The following is a 20,967-nucleotide window of genomic DNA, read 5'->3' on the forward strand; positions in this document are numbered from 1 at the left end:
TTCAGTGAGTAGTGGCTTTATCCAAGCCCTGTGGATATGTTACTTGTTCTCCAAATCTTCTCACACCCTCACAACACCAGCTGAAGTCCTCCCAGAATCCCTTAAATGAGGAGGAGTGGTACGTGGGCTCAGTGAAATTGCAGGCGAGACTCTGAAATTGTTGTTTCCTCTGAGACTGGTGAAATTACACAGGCTGTTTCAGGGAAAATTTCTCTGTTTCTCCTAACTATTAACTAATGAAGTAACTGTTCTCCCACAGAAGTGTGGGAGGCTAGATTCCAGGGTTTTTTTGCTGCCATCTATGTTGGAAAATCCAGATTCAGTGTAGGAGGTACTGCTAAGTAGTGAGTGTGGTTTCTCTTTAAAGCTCCATGTCTGAAGGCTCTGCATCCAGTAGCTGCAATGCATGACATGTCAGATTTTTGACGTGTCATTTTTTTTTCTTCCTATTAGGTGGATGTTTTTCTGAATGTGGAACAGTTGAAAGAAGAAATTGAGTTTTTGACTAACTCATACAAGAGAAAAGCACAATTAAATGCTCTCAAGACTTTTCCAAACTCTGTTAGAGTACAAGAAGACAAAGATAACTCCTCACCTCAGAGTTACAGTGAAAATGTGAAGCTCCTGATGGCATGGGTTAATGCTGTTTGTGGATTTTACGATATCAAAGTAAGTAGTGTTGTGTATACTTCAACAAGTGAATCCTATGGTGTCATAATTCTTTATAGAGCAGAGTTCTTGAAACTATCAAATACATAGTAGCAGCCAATAATAATTAGTTTGAAATATCCTTCTGGACTTTGTTTAATCTGATTTGAAATAACCATCATTGTGTGAGTTTAGCTGCAGCTCTCTTTTTAAACAAATCTGAGCAAAAGGATTTCCCCTTCCAGTTAGTCTTATGCATAAAATTGCCTTTTAAAACTAGAACATTTTTTGCTGGAATGAGAGTTGTTTGTGTATTTTTACTAAGTATTCATTGTACAAGTATTTGTGCAAAGAATTTTCACTGTTTATAGGAGCTATGAGAATTAGACTGATATTAGGGATAAAGTCAATTCCTCTCCTCAGAGATGCTTGTTTAGAAAGGACGTGTTTGCTTTCTCCAAGAGGGGAAGCCCTGGTCAGACACATGTCTCTGGTGGGAATACAGTCACAGCTATAGCTTTTCTAAAGAATAAACAGAGCACTTAGGACTGATGAAAATTCAGAACTTATTTCTGCATTAAAAACCTAATGTAAAGGTATCTACACAAATTTATTTGAAATGCTTCCGTAGAAAGGTTGGTTTCTCTTTAGTTTCTTAAATGTTTCCCTTGTAGATTCACTATATAATGATTCACATCTATTTTGTTTCTGGATTCTCACAGATGGGAGAAACTGTACAGCACTGTACACACAGTACAGCAAATGTTCAAAGGAAACACTAGTTCCAAATTTTTTTATGTTCAATGATAATTTGCACTTGGTCACATTCAAAGGTAGAAAGAACAAACTATGTCCAATTACTGGTAACAAAAATCTTGCTGTATTTTATTTTAACAGGTAGAAAATTTCACAGTGTGTTTCTCAGATGGTAGAGTATTATGTCATTTGATTCATCATTATCATCCGTGCTACGTGCCTTTGGAAGCTGTGTGCCAACGAACAACTCAGACAGTAGAATGCTCAAGAACTGTTACAGTGGGATTAAACTCTTCCTCCTCATCAGAGTCTGATACTTCTCTAAATCTTATGGAAGAAATGTTTGACCAAAGTGAGTTATTTGATGCACAGAGGTTCATGTTAAGTCTATTTGGTTTATGCTCAATTTGATTTGACTAATGTTTTCTCTTTACAAAGCCGTAAATCCCTCAGTCCTATACAAGGAGCTCTTGGACAATGAAAAGAAAAACTTCCAACTGATCAATGCTGCAGTTTCTGACCTAGGTGGAATACCAGCAATGATTCATCACTCAGACATGTCAAATACAATTCCTGATGAGAAGGTAAAATGCCTTTAGAGTTGATGTAAACATGTTCTGCCCTCCCGTGAACGTGTTCTGCTCTTTCTGTATAGCCCTTCACTTGCTGTGTTCTGTGTCTGTATAGGTTGTTATTACCTACCTGTCATTCCTGTGCTCGCGGCTTCTTGATCTGCGGCACGAAACTCGAGCTGCACGGATAATTCAGTCTGCTTGGAGGAATTATAGGCTGAAAAGGGAACTGAAACTTTATCAGGTACTCTTTGCTTGTGCGATATACATACCTTCTACTGTGAGAAATAATAAATAAATGATATAAGGTCATCGGGATATACAGGTTTATTTGAATAATATTGGCATTTAAATGAATGAGTACCATTTTTATCATCAAAACATGTGGCTGCCTTGGTGGTGTAATCTACTAAAAGAAAGAGGGAGCAGTTAATTTTTAATTCCTATTCACGTCTACAAGATGAGAAGAGTAATTAAACTACTGCAGGGATTTACTATATTTGTTTAGGAACTAAACTTCACCAGTCTTTTGAATTGAATTTCATGAGTTCTGGTATTTTGTTTCTCACTTTTCTGGTAGTTATATCAGAACTTGTGAGGGTTTTAAAACTATGGTACCGTTAAGATTGATAAATGCCACCTCTGTGTCTTACTGAGATACATAATATTTGATGTTGGAACAGTGTTCAAGTGAAATATTCTAAGAATATGCGGTGTAGAAGGGGACAGAGGTTGTATTTGTGTAGGCTTTTTCATCTCCAGGGTGTTTTTTTTTAACTTTAAAATCTACACAACCTTAATAATGATGACAAAACATTCCCTTTGCAACTCTTTTGAAACAACTAATAGTAAAGATGCTGGTAGGGAAAGAAGGAGTCAAAACCAAAACCACTTAAACATTGCTAACATTATTTTTTTTAAATAATCTTACAATGTGCTCATATATGCTTTACCCTGTGGTAGGATAGGCTAGTAGTGGAATGATCTAAATATTGATGTGTTACATTTGTTAGTTGCTTCTTCCTTTTATTTCGATGTGCACCAGTTTGTTACTACAATCTCTGGGTGGCAACAAAAGCACTGGTTGGTTTGTGCAAACAAAACTCTGGGGTAGATGGACATAAGCTTCTACTACTCTTTTATATTATTTAAATATAACCAGACAACACTCCGGTGTGCTCCATTACTGAAGGTATCCTAAACTTATAAATGAAAACTAAAATTGAGGCTTAAAAATGGGTTGCATAGGAATGTTTAAAAATTGTGTTTTAAAGAAGAACTATGAAGACAGGAGGATGCAAATTTAAGTGATACCAGCCTTTTACAAAGAATTCAGATAAAATGTTGTGTCTCAGAAAAGTTCTTTTACTATAGTGAAGAAAAGCTGTGTATCAACAAGCCTAATTTTTAAGAGATTGCTCTAGATAGTTAATCACATCAGACATTTGAGTGAAAATTCCAATCGTAACTATTCAGTGGAAATGTCTCTTTGCAGGAAAGAGACAGAGCTGCCCAGATAATTCAGAAATCTGCAATAAACTTCTTGGCTCGTCGACACCTCCTGAAGAGAGTGAACGCAGCCATTTCCATCCAGAAGCACTGGAGAGGATACTCAGCCAGGATGACTTTCTTCAATCTGAAAAAGGCAAAACTGGAGGAAGCCAGAAGTAAATCTGCCACAGTCATTCAGGTAATACAATCTAAAGTGAGATTACACAGCAAGGAAACCTCTTTGAAACCTCTAAGACTCTTGCTGAGGACCGTTTGTTCAACTTGCAGTAACTGATGCCTTCATGAAATGTAATATCTTTTTTTTTACTTTTTTTTTTCCCCTCTACTTTTGAGATGTTTTAATAACTTTCTCTCTTCAGATAGAGATAGTAATGTGCTATTAAATTAAAAATTGCTCCTTCTTAGTTAATATTTTGGAATACCGTAAACATTAAAACACTGGGCCTTAAACTAGTCAGTGTAAAGGGAATAATCAGATTGTGTTGGCTTTCCTCTTTGCAGCTATTGAACATTATTTAAACAGGGTTTTACAAAAAATTAAAAATTGCTCTCCTAGTGTTATGTTACCTGCAGTGGGCACATTCAGAATGGCAGACATTAGTGACCAATGGTAGATGGACAACTAATTCAGTTCCTCAAGATACTTTTGCCCCTATTACCCAAAGCTAAACATTACCCTCTTAAGACTTTTTAGAATGGTTGTTAAAAGAAACACTAATTTATCTAATGGTTTAAAACGGAATCTGGTGTTGACAGGGCAAATTTAGTCTTTTCTGAGAATATAAGATGTCTAAAAAAAACAACGATTCAAGAACTTGACTTTTGCTTTTTGTTTTGATATGGTGTGGGGTTTTTAAATTATTATTATTATTGTGGGGTTTATTTGTTTTTTTTTTTGTTGTTGTTGTTTTGTTAGTTTTGATTTTGGGTCTTTGTTTTTGTTTGGGGTGATTTTGGTTGGGTTTTGTTTGTTTTGGTTTTTTAATGTAGATTTTTGGGCTTACCTTCCTAGGGATTAAGTAGAAATAAAGAAATCTTAAGAAGTCTTAAGGTGTTTGTCTTCAAATTTGGGCTTAACTTGACATACTATAAAGAAAATACTAAATTTTCTCTTTTTTTTTCCCCTGCAGGCTTATTGGAGGAGATACTCTGCTAGGAAACAATATTTACAGCTAAGATACTATGTTATTTTTGTACAAGCAAGGATAAGGATGGTGAAGGCTGTTGCTGCATATAAAAGAATTGTTTGGGCTACTGTTACAATTCAGAGTCATCTGCGTGCATCTAAGTTGGCAAAAAAAGATCGACAAAGATACAAAATCTTAAAGTCTTCAGCACTTACTATTCAGTCTGCATTCAGAAGATGGAGAAAACACAAAATTCAACAGAAAATTAAAGCGACTTTAGTACTTCAGACCTATTTCCGAAAATGGCAATGTTCCAAACTGGCTAAGAGAAGGAGGGCTGCCCTTGTCATACAGTCGTGGTACAGGATGCACAGGGACCTGAAACAATATTTACATATTAGGCAAAATGTTATCAAGATTCAGGCTTGGTACAGGTGTCAGCTGGCCAGACGTGTTTACCAGGAACACAGGGCAAAGATAGTGATAATTCAGCAGTATTACAGAGCTTATAAACTAGGGAAAACTGAGAGGGAGCACTATTTACAAAAGCGTGCAGCAGTGATAGTTCTCCAGGCTGCTTTTAGAGGCATGAAGGCACGTAAGCTGTACAGACAAACAAGAGCTGTTTGTGTTGTTCAGTCACTGTGGAGAATGAAACAAGAGAAACGACGGTTTCTGCAATTAAAAAAATCTGTTACTACATTGCAGTCACACGTGAGGAAATACCAGCAAGTGAAAAGATACAATGAGATTAAAAAGGCTGCTTCTGTAATTCAAACTCGGTATAGGGCACATGTCGCCTCTAAAAAAGCAGCTACTTCTTTCCAGAGGATGCGCCTGGCTGCCATTGTTCTCCAGTCTGCCTACAGAGGGATGGAAGCTCGGAAAGAGGCTCGCATATTGAGAGCTGTGATCAAAATTCAGGCAAGTTACCGTGCTTATGTCGTCCGGAAGAGATTTAAAAACTTGAAAGATTCGACAGTAAAGATTCAAGCTTTTGTGAAGATGTGGCAAGCACGTAAACATTATTGCGCTTTAAAGGAAGCAACACTTTATGTCCAGCGAAGGTATCGGTCTCATAGATATGCTCTTCAACTTAAAGAAGATTTTAGGAAATTGAAGGGAGCTTGCATAAGAATTCAAGCTGTAGTCCGAGGCTATCTTGTCAGGAAACAAATACAAAGGTGGAGGGAGACTGCAGTGTTTCTTCAGGCCTGCTACAGAATGAGAAGGGACAGGCAACAGTACTTAAGCATCTATAAGGCTGCCATTGTCATTCAACAACATTATCGTGCACACAAAAAGCAACAGTGTCAGAGGCAGGAATTCTTGCAAGTTAAAAAAGCAGCTGTGCGCTTACAGGCAGCCTACAGGGGTTATAGAACACGCAAAAAGCTTAAACTTGAATACAGAGCTGCTATTAAAATTCAAACTGCTTTTAGAGCTTATGCTGCACGAAGGAAACACAAGGCAGTTGTTCAAGCCTCTGTTGTGATTCAGAGGTGGTACAGAAATTGTAGGAGTGGTAACAGGCAAAGACTGAACTTCCTAAGGACAAGAGCGGCAGTGCTTTCTTTACAAGCAGCTTTTCGTGGCTGGAAGGTTCGAAAGCAGATTCGAAGACAGCACGTTGCTGCTACTGTGATACAGTCTGCCTTCAGGAAGTTCATGGCTCTGAAAAAGTTCAGGCTTATGAGCCACGCTGTGCTAACTATTCAAAGGCATTACAGGGCCAGCGTTATGGGCCGGAAACAGCGACAAGAATATGTTCAACTGCGTAACTCTGTGGTGCGTCTTCAGGCAATATGGAGGGGGAAAACTGTGAGGAAAACAATTCAGAAGCAGCACAGTCTTGCAACCATTATTCAGACCTATTACAGAATGCATGTAAATCAACAAAAATACAAGAAACTAAGACAAGCCACTCTAGTGATTCAAAAATACTTTAGAGCTTACTGTATGAAAAAATCCCAACGTACAATTTATCTAAAAACAAAGGCAGCTGCATTAGTGTTGCAGTCTGCTTACCGTGGAATGGCTGTGAGAAAACACCTGAACAAACTAAACAAAGCTGCTACAACTATACAGGCTGCCTTCAGATCCTACCTGGCCAAGAAGGAGTATGAAAGACTTAGATCTGCAACTATAGCTATGCAAAGGCATTACCGTGCAGTTATTCATGCTAAATGTCAAAGGCAGAGATATTTGTCTTTAAAAAGAGCCACAGTCAAAATGCAGGCGATTTACAGAGGTGTAAGAGTCAGACAACAAGTTCACCGTATGCATCAAGCAGCTGTTTGCATCCAAGCCACGTTTAAGATGCATCACATGAACATAAAATACCGGTCAATGAGAATGGCAGCGATTAGAATTCAAAGACAGTATAGAGCGTTTTGTTTAGGCAAAGTACAGCGCAAAAAGTACTTGGAACTAAAGAAGTCTGTCATAATCCTTCAGGCTGCTTGCAGAGGCATGAAAGTCCGACGAGACTTAAAAACTATGCATCAGTCAGCAGCAATAATACAGTCTTATTATCGAATGTATAGACAACAGAGGGATTTCAGAAAGTTGTTGCTGGCAACTAGGCAGATTCAGCAGTGGTTCCGTTCATGTAAGGAGAGAAATGCACAAGTTCACAAGTATATGATGATGAAAAATGCTGTACTGCGCATCCAGGCTGCGTTCCGTGGTATGAAAACAAGAAGACTTATCAGAACTATGAGTGAATCAGCTGTGATTATTCAAAGAAGATTTAGAACTTTCCTTGAGAGGAAACATTTTCTCTCCATTAAGGCAGCTGCTGTTGTAATTCAGAGAAAATACAGAGCAACAAAACTGGCAAAAATTCAACGTCAAAACTATCTCTCTATCCTTAATGCTGCAGTTATCATACAGTCTGCTTATAGAGGATTTGTGGTAAGGAAAAAAATGCAGCAAAAGCATCAAGCTGCTACAGTTATTCAAGCAATGCTAAGAATGCGTAAAATTTACACTTCTTACCAAGAAATCAAGCGTGCTTCAGTAACCATACAGCGACGTTATCGAGCTTACAGGGAAGGGAAGCATGAGAGAGAAAGGTATTTTAAACTGTACAATTCTGTTTTAGTTCTTCAAGCTGCCTATAGAGGAATGAAAACAAGATGCTTCTTGAGGAGAAGACATGAGGCAGCACTTACAATACAGAGAAACTACCGAATGTGTAGGCAGTACCGTCATTACAGAAAACTTCAGTGGGCAGCCCAGCTAATACAGAGGAGATACCGAGCCAATAAGCTAAGGAAAATTGCAGTACAGCGTTACTCTTCATTAAAGAAAGCAGCAACTCGTATCCAGAAGGCCTTTCGAGGCATGCAAGCAAGAAAACAACAGCGAGAAATGCATCGGGCTGCTACTGTGGTTCAGAAAAACTTTAAAGCTTTTAGAGAACGTCGGAGATACCTCTCTCTTAAAGCAGCTACACTCGTCTTTCAGAGAAGGTACAGAGCTTTGCTTCTGTCAAGACAGCATACTTTGGAATATTGTTCTCTTCGCAGAGCAACTGTTTGTATACAGGCTGTGTACAGAGGCATCAGGGTGCGGAAGAGCATCAAGCACATGCATTCAGCTGCCAGTGCCATACAGTCAGCCTATAGAATGCACAGGGATAGAAAGTCCTACCAAAATATGAGAACTGCAGCTATTGTTATACAAAGCTACTATCGATCCTACGTGAAAGGAAGGAACCAATGGAAGGAATATCTGACAGTGAAGAATTCTGTTCTTGTTATTCAAGCATCGTACAGAGGCATGAAGGCACGGCAGAAACTGAAAGTCATGCATGTTTCAGCAACTGTAATACAGTCTGGTTATCGCATGTACGTACAGCGTAGGCATTTCAAACAGTTGTGCTGGGCTGTCAGAGTCATGCAGCAGAGGTTCAGAGCCAAAATGGCAAAAGAAGCTGACATGAAAAACTATGCAAAAATGAAAAAGGCTGTCATCTGCCTTCAAGCTGCTTTTCGTGCTAAAAAAGCCAGGCAATTGTATAAAGCCAACATTGCTGCACGGTGCATTCAGTCATTCTTACGAATGTGCATAGAGAGGAGACGCTTTCTTGAAAAGAAATCAGCGGTAATAACAATCCAGTCGATGTTCCGATGCCAAAGAACAAGGACTCGCTATAAACTGATCCGGAGTTCAGCAATTGCTATTCAGAGGTGGTACAGATCGTGTCACAGGGCTCGTTTACAGAGAGCAGAGTATTTGGCTCAAAGACAAGCAATAGTCATTATTCAGTCTGCCTTCCGTGGTTTGAAAGCAAGAAAAATAGCAAGGCAAATACGAGCTGCAAGAAAGGTTCAGTCTTTTCTTCAGATGGCTGTGCAACGAAGAAAATATGTCCAACTTAGAACAGCAGCCATTACATTACAAGCCTATTACTTAATGTGTAAAACTCAATCACAGTATACAAGATATAAAAAAGCAGCAGTTGTCTTACAGCGGTGCTACCGATCCCACTTGACTGTGAAACACCACAGAATGGCTTACTTACAAACCCGGAGGAACATTATCATTGTGCAGGCTAGAGTCAGAGGATTCATTGAAAAGAAGAGGTTTCACAAAGTTAAAGAAAGCACAATAAAAATTCAGGTACTTTGGAATGAGTAGTCATGGGGTTTGGGTGTGGTTTTCTTAACCTGTGGGTTCTTTTAACATTTATTACTCTTGCAAACCGCAGTTTAAAGCTCAAGAAGAATCAATATCTGAAGTGTACTACATGGCAGATGTATAAAGCTTACTCTCACAGTGCACAGAGCTAAGGCTCTTTAGGTCAGAATTGACTTTTACCAGTGCATTGATAGCTTAAGGAGTGTTTTATTTGATTGGAACAGGAATGAAAGCTGTCTTGATGTATTGAAATGAGAGGGTACTGGTAGTGGGTATAAAGTGAAGTAAATGACAAAAATTTCCTTTAGACATTCTTTAAGACTTAGACTTCTCTAAGACTTTATGTCTACCCTTTAGGAAGACATGAATCAGTCATGTTAGTCCTTCTAGGCTTATTAAATGTCCCTAGAGTAACTTGAGTGCCTAGGTAACATTTGGAAGAGGAATTGAAGCACAGAAATTCCCTCAAATCAGGGAGGTGATGATAACAATAATAAGATAACAATAATAAGAGGCTCTGGAGCAACTTGATCTAATGGCATCCTTACCCACGGTATGTGGGTTGGAACTAGATGATCTGTAAAGTTCCCTTTCAACCAAATAATTCCCTGACAATTTCTTAGGTTGTTATTGTTATCTTGTTGGAAAGCACATGCTGTGCTTAACAGATAAGAAAACAGGTGTGCCTTCCTTATCTCCATGTTTTGGGGGAAATTGGCAGCCTCTTGGTTATTTTTCTGAATGTTTAACTTCTATATCCTGAACAATGTAAATATAATTACTTTGCTTAAAAAGTAAAAAAAAAAAAAAAAAGTGAAATCAGAAATGTATTATATTGTTGCTTTTCTAAGAAGTCATTAAGTACAACTATACTTAAAAATATGAAAACATTCCCCCTCAATACCATGCAAGTGGTTAAATATTCCAAGAAATATGTCTTTTTCTTTTAAGGCACTTTTCCGTGGATTTCTTGAGAGACAGAAATACCTTCGGTGCAAGTTTTCTGCTGTATTGATACAGCAGCACTACAGAGCCCATCGGATGCGACATATTGAACAGCAGAGATACCATCAAATGAAAAGAGCTGCCATTAAAATTCAGGTAATCATAAAAGCAGAGTTTGTTTGGGTTTGGTTTGGTTGGTTTTGTTTTTGTTTTTTAAATCTCTCGTATTTCTTTCTTCACAATATAATTATTTTTGCAGACATTAAAGAGAGGTGCATTTGTGGGTTTTCCCTGAATGTGTTTCACTTGCTTTTAAAGACATCTTCTGGTTGTGAGAAATTAGATATTTATAATACTGTAGAGATAAGAATCCTAAAAGCTGTTCACATTACCATGACTTTTTTCCTTTTAATTTTGTTTGTTCCCTTAAACAAATAAAACCCTCAAGTTTTGATTTTTTTTTTCTTTTTATATGTTTAATAGGCAGCATATAGAGGATACAAAGCCAGGCAATGGGTTAACAAAATGAGAGCAGCACAAGTAATCCAAGCCTGGTTTCGAGGTCACAAAGCACGAAAGGAATATGCAGCTGTGGTAAAAGCTACACTTATTATTCAGAATCACTTCAGAACGAAGCAGCTGCGGACCTGGTAACACTGAATTTGATATAAATTTCTCTACTTTTCAAAACTTTTATTATATAATTATTTAGTGCTGCTTTGCACTCTGGCAAATGCCTACAGATTCTCAGGATCTGACCCCGCATCATGCCTATAACATGCACCTCTTGGTGCAGGTGGAGTTATTCTCTTGTGCAAGATTTTCACTATGTTTATTTTTCTGGAATGGAAGCTCCCTCAAAAACTTAAATTTTGTGTATTGCGGATCTAGAAAAGAGTAGGCCTCAATTTTTTTTCACTTCTGTTTCTCTCAAGAAGGATGTTGTTAAAATTTCAGCATAAAACTAATACATTGAAAAACTATTTCATTATACTCCATATTGGAATAGTTAAATTAGTTTATGTTTATTTTGCTATGAGATGATTTTATGACAAATGCTCTACTAGATCAGCCTGATAGCTCTTCTCATTCTGAACCGTGTCCCATGCTGGTATCAGTAGAGGATGCTGTTCAGGGATATGTTAACCGGACCACTTTCTGCTTTCCCAGGTCCTCCCTCAGCATCCCTGCCTATTAAACATCCTTACCTATTATCCTGCTATGGACCTGTAGTGTGTCAGTCTGTCCAGTGCCTTTCAAACTGCTGTCTCCTTTGACAGCAAGTTATGGAAGTACCTACTGTGGTAAAACACAAAGTATTTTTCATTCCAAATCAGTCTTTCTGCCAACATTGCTAGATATCCCCTTTTTCTGGTGTTCCAAGATTTGGTTGACAATGGCTCTGCTTTCACAATATCTATTTTAATCATCACTGTTTTCTTATTTAAAACTGCATTTTTATGTTAGGTTTTTGGAAATGAAGTTCTGTGCACTTACCATCCAAAGAAGGTGGAGAGCGACCCTCACTGCCCGAGTGATTCGGCATCACTTTCTGGCAACTAAGAATGCTGCAGTTAAGATTCAGCTGGCATATAGACAGTACAGGGCTAGAAAACTTCTAAAAAAGGTATGTTTTCACTTGCACTCTATGTCATGGTTGCTTTAAAAGCTTTCCATATATTTGAGTGATTTTTGACAATGATGTACTGAATCATAGAAAAGGTGGGACCAGAACAAAGATTGTTCAAATCAAGGCTGTTCAATCTTCAAAATATTAAATAGCCTTTTTGCTTTAAGTGGAAGGATTGATTCCTGGTTTTGAACAGTACCAGTTGTTGGATTACCCCTTACTATAATGATACCAAAATAAAATGCCAAATTTTTTGCTGGCTTTATTGCTTACAAAGGATCAAGTTCAATTGCTCAGATTTGACCCCATTTAGGTAAAGACCTTCCAAACTGTGAAAGTGTATTTTTATATAAACCAGTACTTTATGTGTTTGCTGGTATTTCTTATTCCATTTTTGTACTTATGATGGGGAAAAAGAACCCCAAAACCAGAACTAAATATAAATATATTGATCATGACAAGACTGAACAAAAGTTTAATTATCAACTCATTCTTTAAAATCTCTTTCAGAAGCTTCAGGCTGCATGTTTGATCCAAAAAGCATATAGAGGTTTCAAGGCAAGAAGGAAATTTGTTCAACAAAAAGCTGCTGCTGTAATTATCCAAAAACATCTGCGGGCTTGGCAGGAAGGCAGACTTCAATTTATGAAATACAATAAGACTAGAAGAGCTGTCATTAAACTGCAAGCATTTATACGGGGTTATTTGGTCAGAAAAAAGGTTGGTATAGTTCAAATTAAAACTGTGCTTTTGATGTAAAGTACCTCTAGAGCAGCATTAATTCTGACTGGCAAGAAGAGGAAAATCTGATTTCTTTTTGAAATCAAGTTCTTATTGGCTGCTTTGAGTATTGGGCGCATCAAAATAGATCAAAACACAGTTTGATCCTTTTCTCACAATCCTTTAGAACTAAAGTGGGTTTTCGCTGTTGGGTGTTTTTTTAGCTTCTGAGATCTTTTGTGGCTTACCTGAACTGATACTTTTGCACATGCAGGCTTACAATGAAATTGTTCTCTGCTATGTATTAGTGTTATTGCTTACAATCACTTCTGTGTTATCATTTAGATTAGAGATCTAATACTGAAGAGAGCTAGCTTGCTTTAGTTCCCAGGTAATCATAGAATCATAGAATAGATTGGGTTGGAAAAGACCTCCAAGATCATCAAGTCCAACCCCTGATCCAACTCTAATTACTATATCATGGCACTAAGGGCCACGTCCAATCTCTTTTTAAAAACTTCCAGGGATGGTGAATCCACCACCTCTCTGGGCAGGCCGTTCCAATGCCTGATCACCCTCTCTGTAAAGAATTTCTTCCTAACATCTAACCTAAACTTCCCCTGGCAGAGCTTGAGCCCATGTCCCCTTGTCCTGTTGTTGGTTGCCTGGGAGAAGAGACCAACCCCCACCTGGCTATAACTTCCCTTCAGGTAGTTGAAGAGAGTGATGAGGTCACCTCTAAGCCTTCTCTTCTCTAGACTAAACAACCCCAGCTCCCTCAGCCTCTCCTCATAGGACTTGTGCTCAAGTCCCTTCACCAGCCTGGTTGCTCTTCTCTGGACCCGCTCCAGCACCTCAATATCCTTCCTGAACTGAGGGGCCCAGAGCTGAACACAATACTCAAGGTGCGGCCTCACCAACGCAGAGTACAGGGGAAGGATCACTTGCCTGCTCCTGCTGGCCACACTGTTCTTGATGCAGGCCAGGATGCCATTGGCCTTCTTGGCCACCTGGGCACACTGCTGGCTCATGTTCAGCTTCCTGTCAATCCAAACCCCCAGGTCCCTTTCCACCTGGCTGCTCTCCAACCACTCTGTCCCCAGCCTGTAGCGCTGCAGGGGGTTGTTGTGGCCAAAGTGCAGGACCCGGCACTTGGCCTTGTTGAACTTCATCCCATTGGAGTCAGCCCATCTCTCCAGTCTATCCAGGTCCCTCTGCAGAGCCCTCCTGCCTTCTGGTAGGTTGACACTCCCTCCCAACTTGGTGTCATCAGCAAATTTGCTGATGATGGACTCAATCCCCTCATCTAGGTCATCGATAAAGATGTTAAACAGGACTGGGCCCAGCACTGATCCCTGGGGGACACCACTGGTGACCGGCCGCCAGCTGGAGGCAGCCCCGTTCACCAGCACTCTTTGGGCCCGGCCCTCCAACCAGTTCCTAACCCAGCACAGAGTGCCCCTGTCCAAGCCATGAGCTGCCAGCTTTTCCAGGAGTATCTTATGGGAGACAGTATCAAAGGCTTTGCTGAAGTCCAGATAGACCACATCCACAGCCTTCCCCTCGTCCACCAGGTGAGTCACCTGATCGTAAAAGGAGATCAGGTTGGTCAAACAGGATCTGCCTCTCCTAAACCCGTGCTGGCTGGGTCTGATTCCTTGTCCATCTTGTAGGTGCTGTGTGATTGCACACAGGATGATCTGTTCCATAACTCTGCCAGGCACCGAGGTCAGGCTGACAGGCCTGTAGTTACCAGGGTCAGCCTTGCAGCCTTTTTATGGATTGGGGTGATATTTGCCAACTTCCAATCATGTGGGACCTCCCCAGTGAGCCAGGACTGTTGGAAGATAATGGAGAGCGGCTTGGCAAGCTCTTCTGCCAGCTCCCTCATTACCCTAGGATGGATCCCATCTGGTCCCATAGACTTGTGAGGATCCAGGTGGCTCAGTAAGTCACTATTTCCTCCTGGAATACAGGGGGCTATTTGGTTTCCTCTCTCTGTCTACCAGCTCCAGAGGCCAGTTGCCTTGAGGGCCACCTGTCTTACTGGTAAAAACTGAGGCAAAGTAGGTGTTAAGTACCTCAGCCTTTTCCTCATCTCTATTAACTATGTTTCCCTCCGAGTCTATCAAAGAATGGAGGTTTTCTTTGCCCCTCCTTTTGTTATTAATGTATTTATAGAAGGACTTTTTGTTATCCCTAACAGAAGTGGCCAATTTAACTTCAAATTGCGCTTTTGTATCCCTGATTTTCTTTCTGCATGATCTAGCTGTCTTCCTGAATTCTTCGTAAGTAGCCAACCCTCTCTTCCATAGTCGATAAACTCTCTTTTTATCCCTGATTTCCTTCAGAATCTCCCTGTTTAACCAGGCTGGTTGTCTTCCCCGCCGGCTTGCCTTTCGGCACACCGGTATGGCCTGTTCCTGTGCACTCAAAACTTCCTGTTTGAAGCACATCCATCCCTCCTGGACTCCCTTGTTTTCAAGGGTTGTTTCCCAGGGTATGCTCTGGACTAGACTTCTGAATAGGTCAAAATCTGCCCTCCGAAAGTCCAGCGTAGAGGTTTTATTGTTGTTTCTCCTTGAATCTCTGAGTATTGAAAATTCTATTATTTCATGATCACTATTTCCTAGGCGGCCTTCAACCACTATATCTCCCACCAGCTCCTCTCTGTTTGTAAACAGCAGGTCTAGCGGGGCCTTACCCCTGGTAGGTTCATTTACCAGTTGATGAAGGAAATTGTCCTCTATACACTCCAGGAAATTCCTAGACTGCCTCTTCTCTGCAGTATTGAGCTCCCAGCAGATATCCGGCAGGTTAAAGTCACCTACAAGGACAAGGGCTGACAATTTTGAGACATCCGCCAGCTGCTTGTAGAATAATTCATCCCCTTCATCATCCTGGTAGGGCGGTCTGTAACAGACACCCATGATGATGTCAGCCTTGTTGGTCTTCCCCCTGATTCTGGTCCACAGGCACTCAACCTTATTGTTGCTGACCTCAAGTTCAACAGGGTCCAGAGAGTCTCTAACATATAAAGCCACCCCTCCACCTCTCCTCCCCTGCCTGTTCTTCCTGAAGAGCTTATAGCCTTCCATAGCAGCACTCCAGACATGCGAGTCATCCCACCATGTTTCTGTGATGGCGACTACATCATAGCCTTCCTGCTGCACAATTGCCTCCAGCTCCTCTTGTTTGTTGCCCATACTGCGTGCATTAGTGTACATGCACTTCAGGTGGGCTGTTGATTTAATTCTTAACTCAGGCTTTCCATCCTTAGGCTGATCACTGGAGAGCCTGGTTCCAACCCCTTCCCCCTTCAAACCTAGTTTAAAGCCCTCCAAATGACTCCAAAGGAAACTCCAATGACTTCCAAAGGAAATTTTCCAGCATCTAATAGTATATGACTGTCTTATATGTTCTTTGTATAGGCAATCAACTACCTCAGAGTACAAAAAACTAATGCTGTTCCTTGTTTTTTTTTTTCTTCTACAGATTTCAGAACAGAAACAAAAAAAAAGACTACTTCGTTTTACAGCAGCTGCATATCATCATCTCTCTGCAATTAAAATTCAAAGGGCATATAGGATTCATCTCACCTTAAAACTTGCACAAAACCAGATCTCATCTGTTCTTATAATACAGGTTAGTCTGAGGCCAAATGATTTTGTGTAATGTAGTCTAATTTCTTTTCTGTGAGCGAAGCTGTAACACTAAGACACTGTAGTTCCTTTGCACTGAAAATAAAGCTAAATTATGGAGTTATTAAATAATTATTATTAAATAATGATGCTTATACCAAGCTAAGCATAATAGGGTGGGTCTCAGCAAGTTCTGCAGCACTTTAAAGCTAAGGATGGATGGGCAAATTTGTTTCCTTCAGACCCTAAGGCTTACTAAAGGAATCCAAGTGCTGTCTTAACCTACTTCTTTACTTCCTACTGGAAATAGGAAAGATCAGACAAAACAACCTGTAAAGTTTGGGATATGTAGAGCAGCTTTTTACATGAACAATCCCCTGGGATACAGTGATTTATTTGGTTGGATGTTTCTAATCTTCTAGGGGTACCAAAGCCTGTTGCAGCGTTTTAATATAACCATGTTTTACTTATCTAAAAACAAGGTCAAAAATCAGGTCTGTATTGTAGCACTACCTAATTGTAAAAATTATCTTCATGTCTCCAAACTGACCATCAGCATAGTTCCACTAATGGAAGGTTAACATTGGTTAAATGGAGAGGCTGAAATGGGAACCCTGAAATAGCTGTTCTCTGGTCTAGAATCTTATGACAAACTTTGCCCCTCCACTGCTCCATATATACAAATCTGTTATCTCTCTCCATAAGTTATATTTTCCCTTTAAGGCAAGAGAAAATGGGTGGAAGATTTGGCACAGAGTACCCTGTCTCCCTTCTTTATATAGAAGGGAAGAAACAGAGCTGGGAAATGAGAGAAGTGGAGTGGTGTTTTTAAAAGGCAGCCAAGGAAAAGAAAGCTCCTAGGTCATAGTGATGCTGGACACAATTATAAACTGGGAGAGGAGTGGCTGGAGAGCAGCTCTTCAGAGAGGGATCTGGGGAGTCTGGTTGACAGCAGCTCAGTGTGTGTGTGCCCTGGCAGCCCGGAGGACAAACCCCATCGCGGGGTGCATCAGGCATAGCTCCCTCAGAGGAGCTGATTGCCCCGCTGTGTGCAGTGATGGTGTGACCTCACCTGGGCACTGCGTGCAGTTCTTCGGTAAAGAAGGATGTGAAGGTGCTCAAATGCATCTAGAGGAGGACAATGAAGCTGGGGAAAGGGCTGGAAGACATGGCCTCTGAGGAGCAGCTCAGAACTTTGCATTTATCTAGTTTGGAGAAAAGACGGCTGACCTTATTGCTCTCCTCAGCTTCCTGAGGAGGGGAAGTGGAGAGGTGAGGTGCTGATCTCTTCTCCCTGTAATGTAGTGATAGGACACATGGAATTAGTTCAAAGCTGCACCAGGGGAGGTTTAGATTGCACGTTAGGAAGCATTTCTTTACTGAGGGGGTGATCAAACACCAGAACAGTCTGCCTAGAGAGGTGGCTGATGCCCCAAGCATGTCAGTGTTTAAGAGGCATTTGGACACTGCCCTTAATAACGTACAGGTCAGCCCTGCAGTTGGCAGGCAGATGGCCTAGATGATCATTGTAGGTCCCTTCCAACTGAAACCAATTCCAACTATCCCCTTCTCTGCCTTTTCTTCTCTACCTTTCTCTCCTCAGAATGCTTCCCTGACAGCTCCTAGTTGAGATTTCATTCTGAAGTCTTGCATTTCAGCTACCCCAAGGCCAATGAGAGTCATAGATGTTATATGTGTGCTAGGGATATTTATAGTGCCTATGTCTGTCAAAGGTCATGTTAAAACACTTCCTCAGTTTTTATCAATGCTCATTTAGAATAGGAAAAGGGAATTTAGGGGGAAAGTAATAAACAAACAAACAAACAAAAGATACTTTAATTTTACACAGAGATGGTTCCGAGCAAAAATGCAACGGAAGAGATTTCTGAGAGATTATCGAAGAATCATTCTATTACAACGTGCAGTTCGAGGCTGGCTAAATCACAGACACGATGCAGCAACCATAATCCAGCGAAATGTGCAAAGATTCCTTGCTTGCAGACGTAGGAGAAAATTTGCAGTTGGAATCATTAAATTTCAGGTAAATACCTCTTGTAAGAAAATGACACTTTTGTAATTCTTATTTTTGTCTTCTGATTTTTCTCCTGTGGGTTTTGGGGGAGAGGAAAAACGTTTACTTTGGTTGATGAATTTATCAGTTAAATTGCAAGCTTCTGTTTAGACATGAAAGCTAAAGTAAAACAGATTATTAAGTAATATTAAGCAGATGCAGTTTGCAGTGACTTTGGTGGGAATGTGTGTGGAGTGTATATAAACAGGGTTTTTTTGCCTTTTGTCTTGAAAGTCCAGTATTTGAAGATTAAACACTGAGTGGTAATTGCATAAATTTTAATACCCAAGATTCAAATACTTTGTCAGACTTGTGTAAAACTGATTGAAGTGGTAATGGAATTCTCTTGTATTGTCTCCTGTTTATAACTTTTTTCTTTTTGGGAAATTCCTTTTTTGTAGGCATTGTGGAGAGGATATTCTTGGAGAAAAACTAATGACACAGCAAAAACTAAAGCTTTAAGGCGCAGTTTAGAAAAGGCTAACAAAAAGAGCAGAGAAGAAAACAAATTGTGCAACAGAACTGCAACTGCAATTGAATACCTTCTAAAATACAAACATCTCTCTTACATTCTTGCAGCATTAAATCATCTTGGTCAGTATTTTGTCTTATTATAACTGATTGACTTCCAGGATGATAGGCAGTAGAGCTTTTCAGCTGAGAAGAGTTCATAATGATATTTCTGCATGATTCTAAAATGTGAACATGTTCAAGACTATAATGGGGTTTTTTTCCAGACTGAAATTAGATTATTGATTTCAGAACAATATTTAAATGGCTATGTAGAAAAGGAAATCCTCTATGATTGCTCTACTTTCCTGTCAGTCCTAGTAATGCTATACCTTACATAAGTTTATTATTATGTTTACTATCAGTGTATGTTTTCTGTGGATCATTTTGTCTGCATAGTTTTTAGTCTGGAACATTAAAACTATTGGTTTAGAAATACTTCTTTAAATCAATAATTGCAGTTTTTATTTCCTTGCACTTCTACCTAAAAATAGAGAAAATCTTTGTTTGCAGTTCAATTGCTTGAACTTCAGATTTTTCTTTACTTTTTTTTCCCTTTAATTGCCATAGAGGTGGCTACCAGGTTGTCCTCACTGTGTTGTGAAAATATGGCCCAGAGCAGAGCCATCTTCAGTATTTTTGTTCTGATTCGAAGTTGCAACCGGAGCGTTCCATGCATGGATGTGATCAGATATTCAGTTCAGGTTCTACTTAATGTTTCAAAGGTAACTTTAATATTTTCTTTTGCAGGGTTATAAGCAGTAGGCACTTTATTGTAGTACTTGGGAAAGGTACCTTTTTATAACCTGTTACAACTGTGTAACGTACAGAAGTGATTTTTATTGCTTGGATGCCAGATTAACTACAAATTTTTTCTAGGGCAGAATATGAACTTTGCTTTTTTCTCTAACATCTAACTATTAACTTCTAAAAAGATGTTTTAGAGGTCTGTCTATAGAAGTTCTCTTGTCTCTTTTTTATATAACAGTATGAAAGAACTACTCAAGCAGTTTATGAAGCAGAAAATTCTATAGATACTTTACTAGACCTACTGCAAACGTACAGAGGGAAAGCTGGGGACAAAGTTTCAGAGAAAGGAGGAAGCATTTTCACAAAGACCTGTTGTTTGTTGGCCATCCTTTCAAAGGACTCAAAAAGAGCTTTGGTAAGACTTAAATGCTGTGGGTTTAATGGTTTGATTTAACATGCTTTTCTTACATATTTTTGGTGGTATTTGTAATTATTTTTTTTTCCCTCTCTGCCATATCTATTAGGGCTATTATGACTAAACTCTGATTTAAAAAAAAAAAAAAAAGCTTTTCCATGATGGTGAAAACACTTGTATTTTCTTGATGTGTTAAGCTGCTTTTGAACTTGTGGTATTAACTGTGTGCTGTTGTCATCTCTTCTCAGGAAATCCGAGGCATGCCAAGAACTGTTCCTTGCATTCAAAGCCTGTATAAACTCACAGCTCGGAAACACAGAATGGATGCAGAGAGAACACTTGTGAAACAGAAAACAAACACTGCCTTAGGTGGAAGTTGTTCTGTTCCAGTAACTCCTCTAAGAATAAAAACAGTTTCAAAGTAAGTGCTTAAAAATTTAGTCTTCTGTTTCTGCTGAGGCAATGTAATATTTTACTGACAAAAGCCACTAATGTTTTCACAGAATTAAACCGGACTGGGTCTTGAGGAAAGATAACATGAGAGAAATCGTGGATCCTCTGCAAGCAATTCTGATGGTGATGGACACACTTGGTATTGCCTGCTACTGAAATGTAAATGATGTATAGGAAGATGTATTTGTACAGTATGTATGTGTTAGTAGTTGGCTAAATGATTTTTAAGGAAAGCAAATCTAAGTGTCAAGCTGTCTTTGGAAATTGTATTTTCTCGAAAATGTATTTTCGAATTGCAATTCATATTTTGGTAACTCTTTGTATTGTATACAGTTTTGAAACCCTGTTTTGTACTACCAAAACCAATTGTACAATAAAATAATTTCACTGGCTTTTACTGGAAATTTCATTAGTGCAATAATACATTGTTACACAACTGTGGATATTACAAATAGCGTGGGATTCTTCACTCTCTGAATAAGTATTGTAGAATTCTATTAAAAACAGTTGTTTGTGTGGGACAGTAATGTCAGATCTAGAGACATATAGGTAAGCAGGGATGCACAGGCA

At 39.5% G+C, this 20,967-nt stretch overlaps 1 protein-coding gene across 1 annotated transcript in view; it reads left to right on the forward strand.

Moving 5' to 3' along the window:
* The window catches only part of ASPM (assembly factor for spindle microtubules), a 29,943-nt gene extending 9,368 nt beyond the window's left edge, over positions 1–20,575 (forward strand). Inside the window, exons 13-29 of the mRNA XM_050306973.1 lie at positions 454–669; positions 1,546–1,756; positions 1,843–1,988; positions 2,092–2,220; positions 3,472–3,666; positions 4,619–9,244; positions 10,214–10,363; positions 10,691–10,857; positions 11,675–11,834; positions 12,348–12,557; positions 16,053–16,202; positions 18,048–18,239; positions 18,671–18,863; positions 19,350–19,504; positions 19,768–19,944; positions 20,193–20,365; positions 20,448–20,575. Of these exons, the coding sequence (XP_050162930.1) occupies positions 454–669; positions 1,546–1,756; positions 1,843–1,988; positions 2,092–2,220; positions 3,472–3,666; positions 4,619–9,244; positions 10,214–10,363; positions 10,691–10,857; positions 11,675–11,834; positions 12,348–12,557; positions 16,053–16,202; positions 18,048–18,239; positions 18,671–18,863; positions 19,350–19,504; positions 19,768–19,944; positions 20,193–20,365; positions 20,448–20,553 (7,356 nt within the window). The 3' untranslated portion in view covers positions 20,554–20,575. The remainder of the gene's footprint in view (positions 1–453; positions 670–1,545; positions 1,757–1,842; positions 1,989–2,091; positions 2,221–3,471; positions 3,667–4,618; positions 9,245–10,213; positions 10,364–10,690; positions 10,858–11,674; positions 11,835–12,347; positions 12,558–16,052; positions 16,203–18,047; positions 18,240–18,670; positions 18,864–19,349; positions 19,505–19,767; positions 19,945–20,192; positions 20,366–20,447) is intronic.
* Positions 20,576–20,967: the final 392 nt, after the last annotated feature.

This window comes from Myiozetetes cayanensis, unplaced genomic scaffold, assembly GCF_022539395.1.
Source record: "Myiozetetes cayanensis isolate MyiCay16 unplaced genomic scaffold, myiCay2020 scf12, whole genome shotgun sequence".
Taxonomy (NCBI): Eukaryota; Metazoa; Chordata; class Aves; order Passeriformes; family Tyrannidae; genus Myiozetetes; species Myiozetetes cayanensis.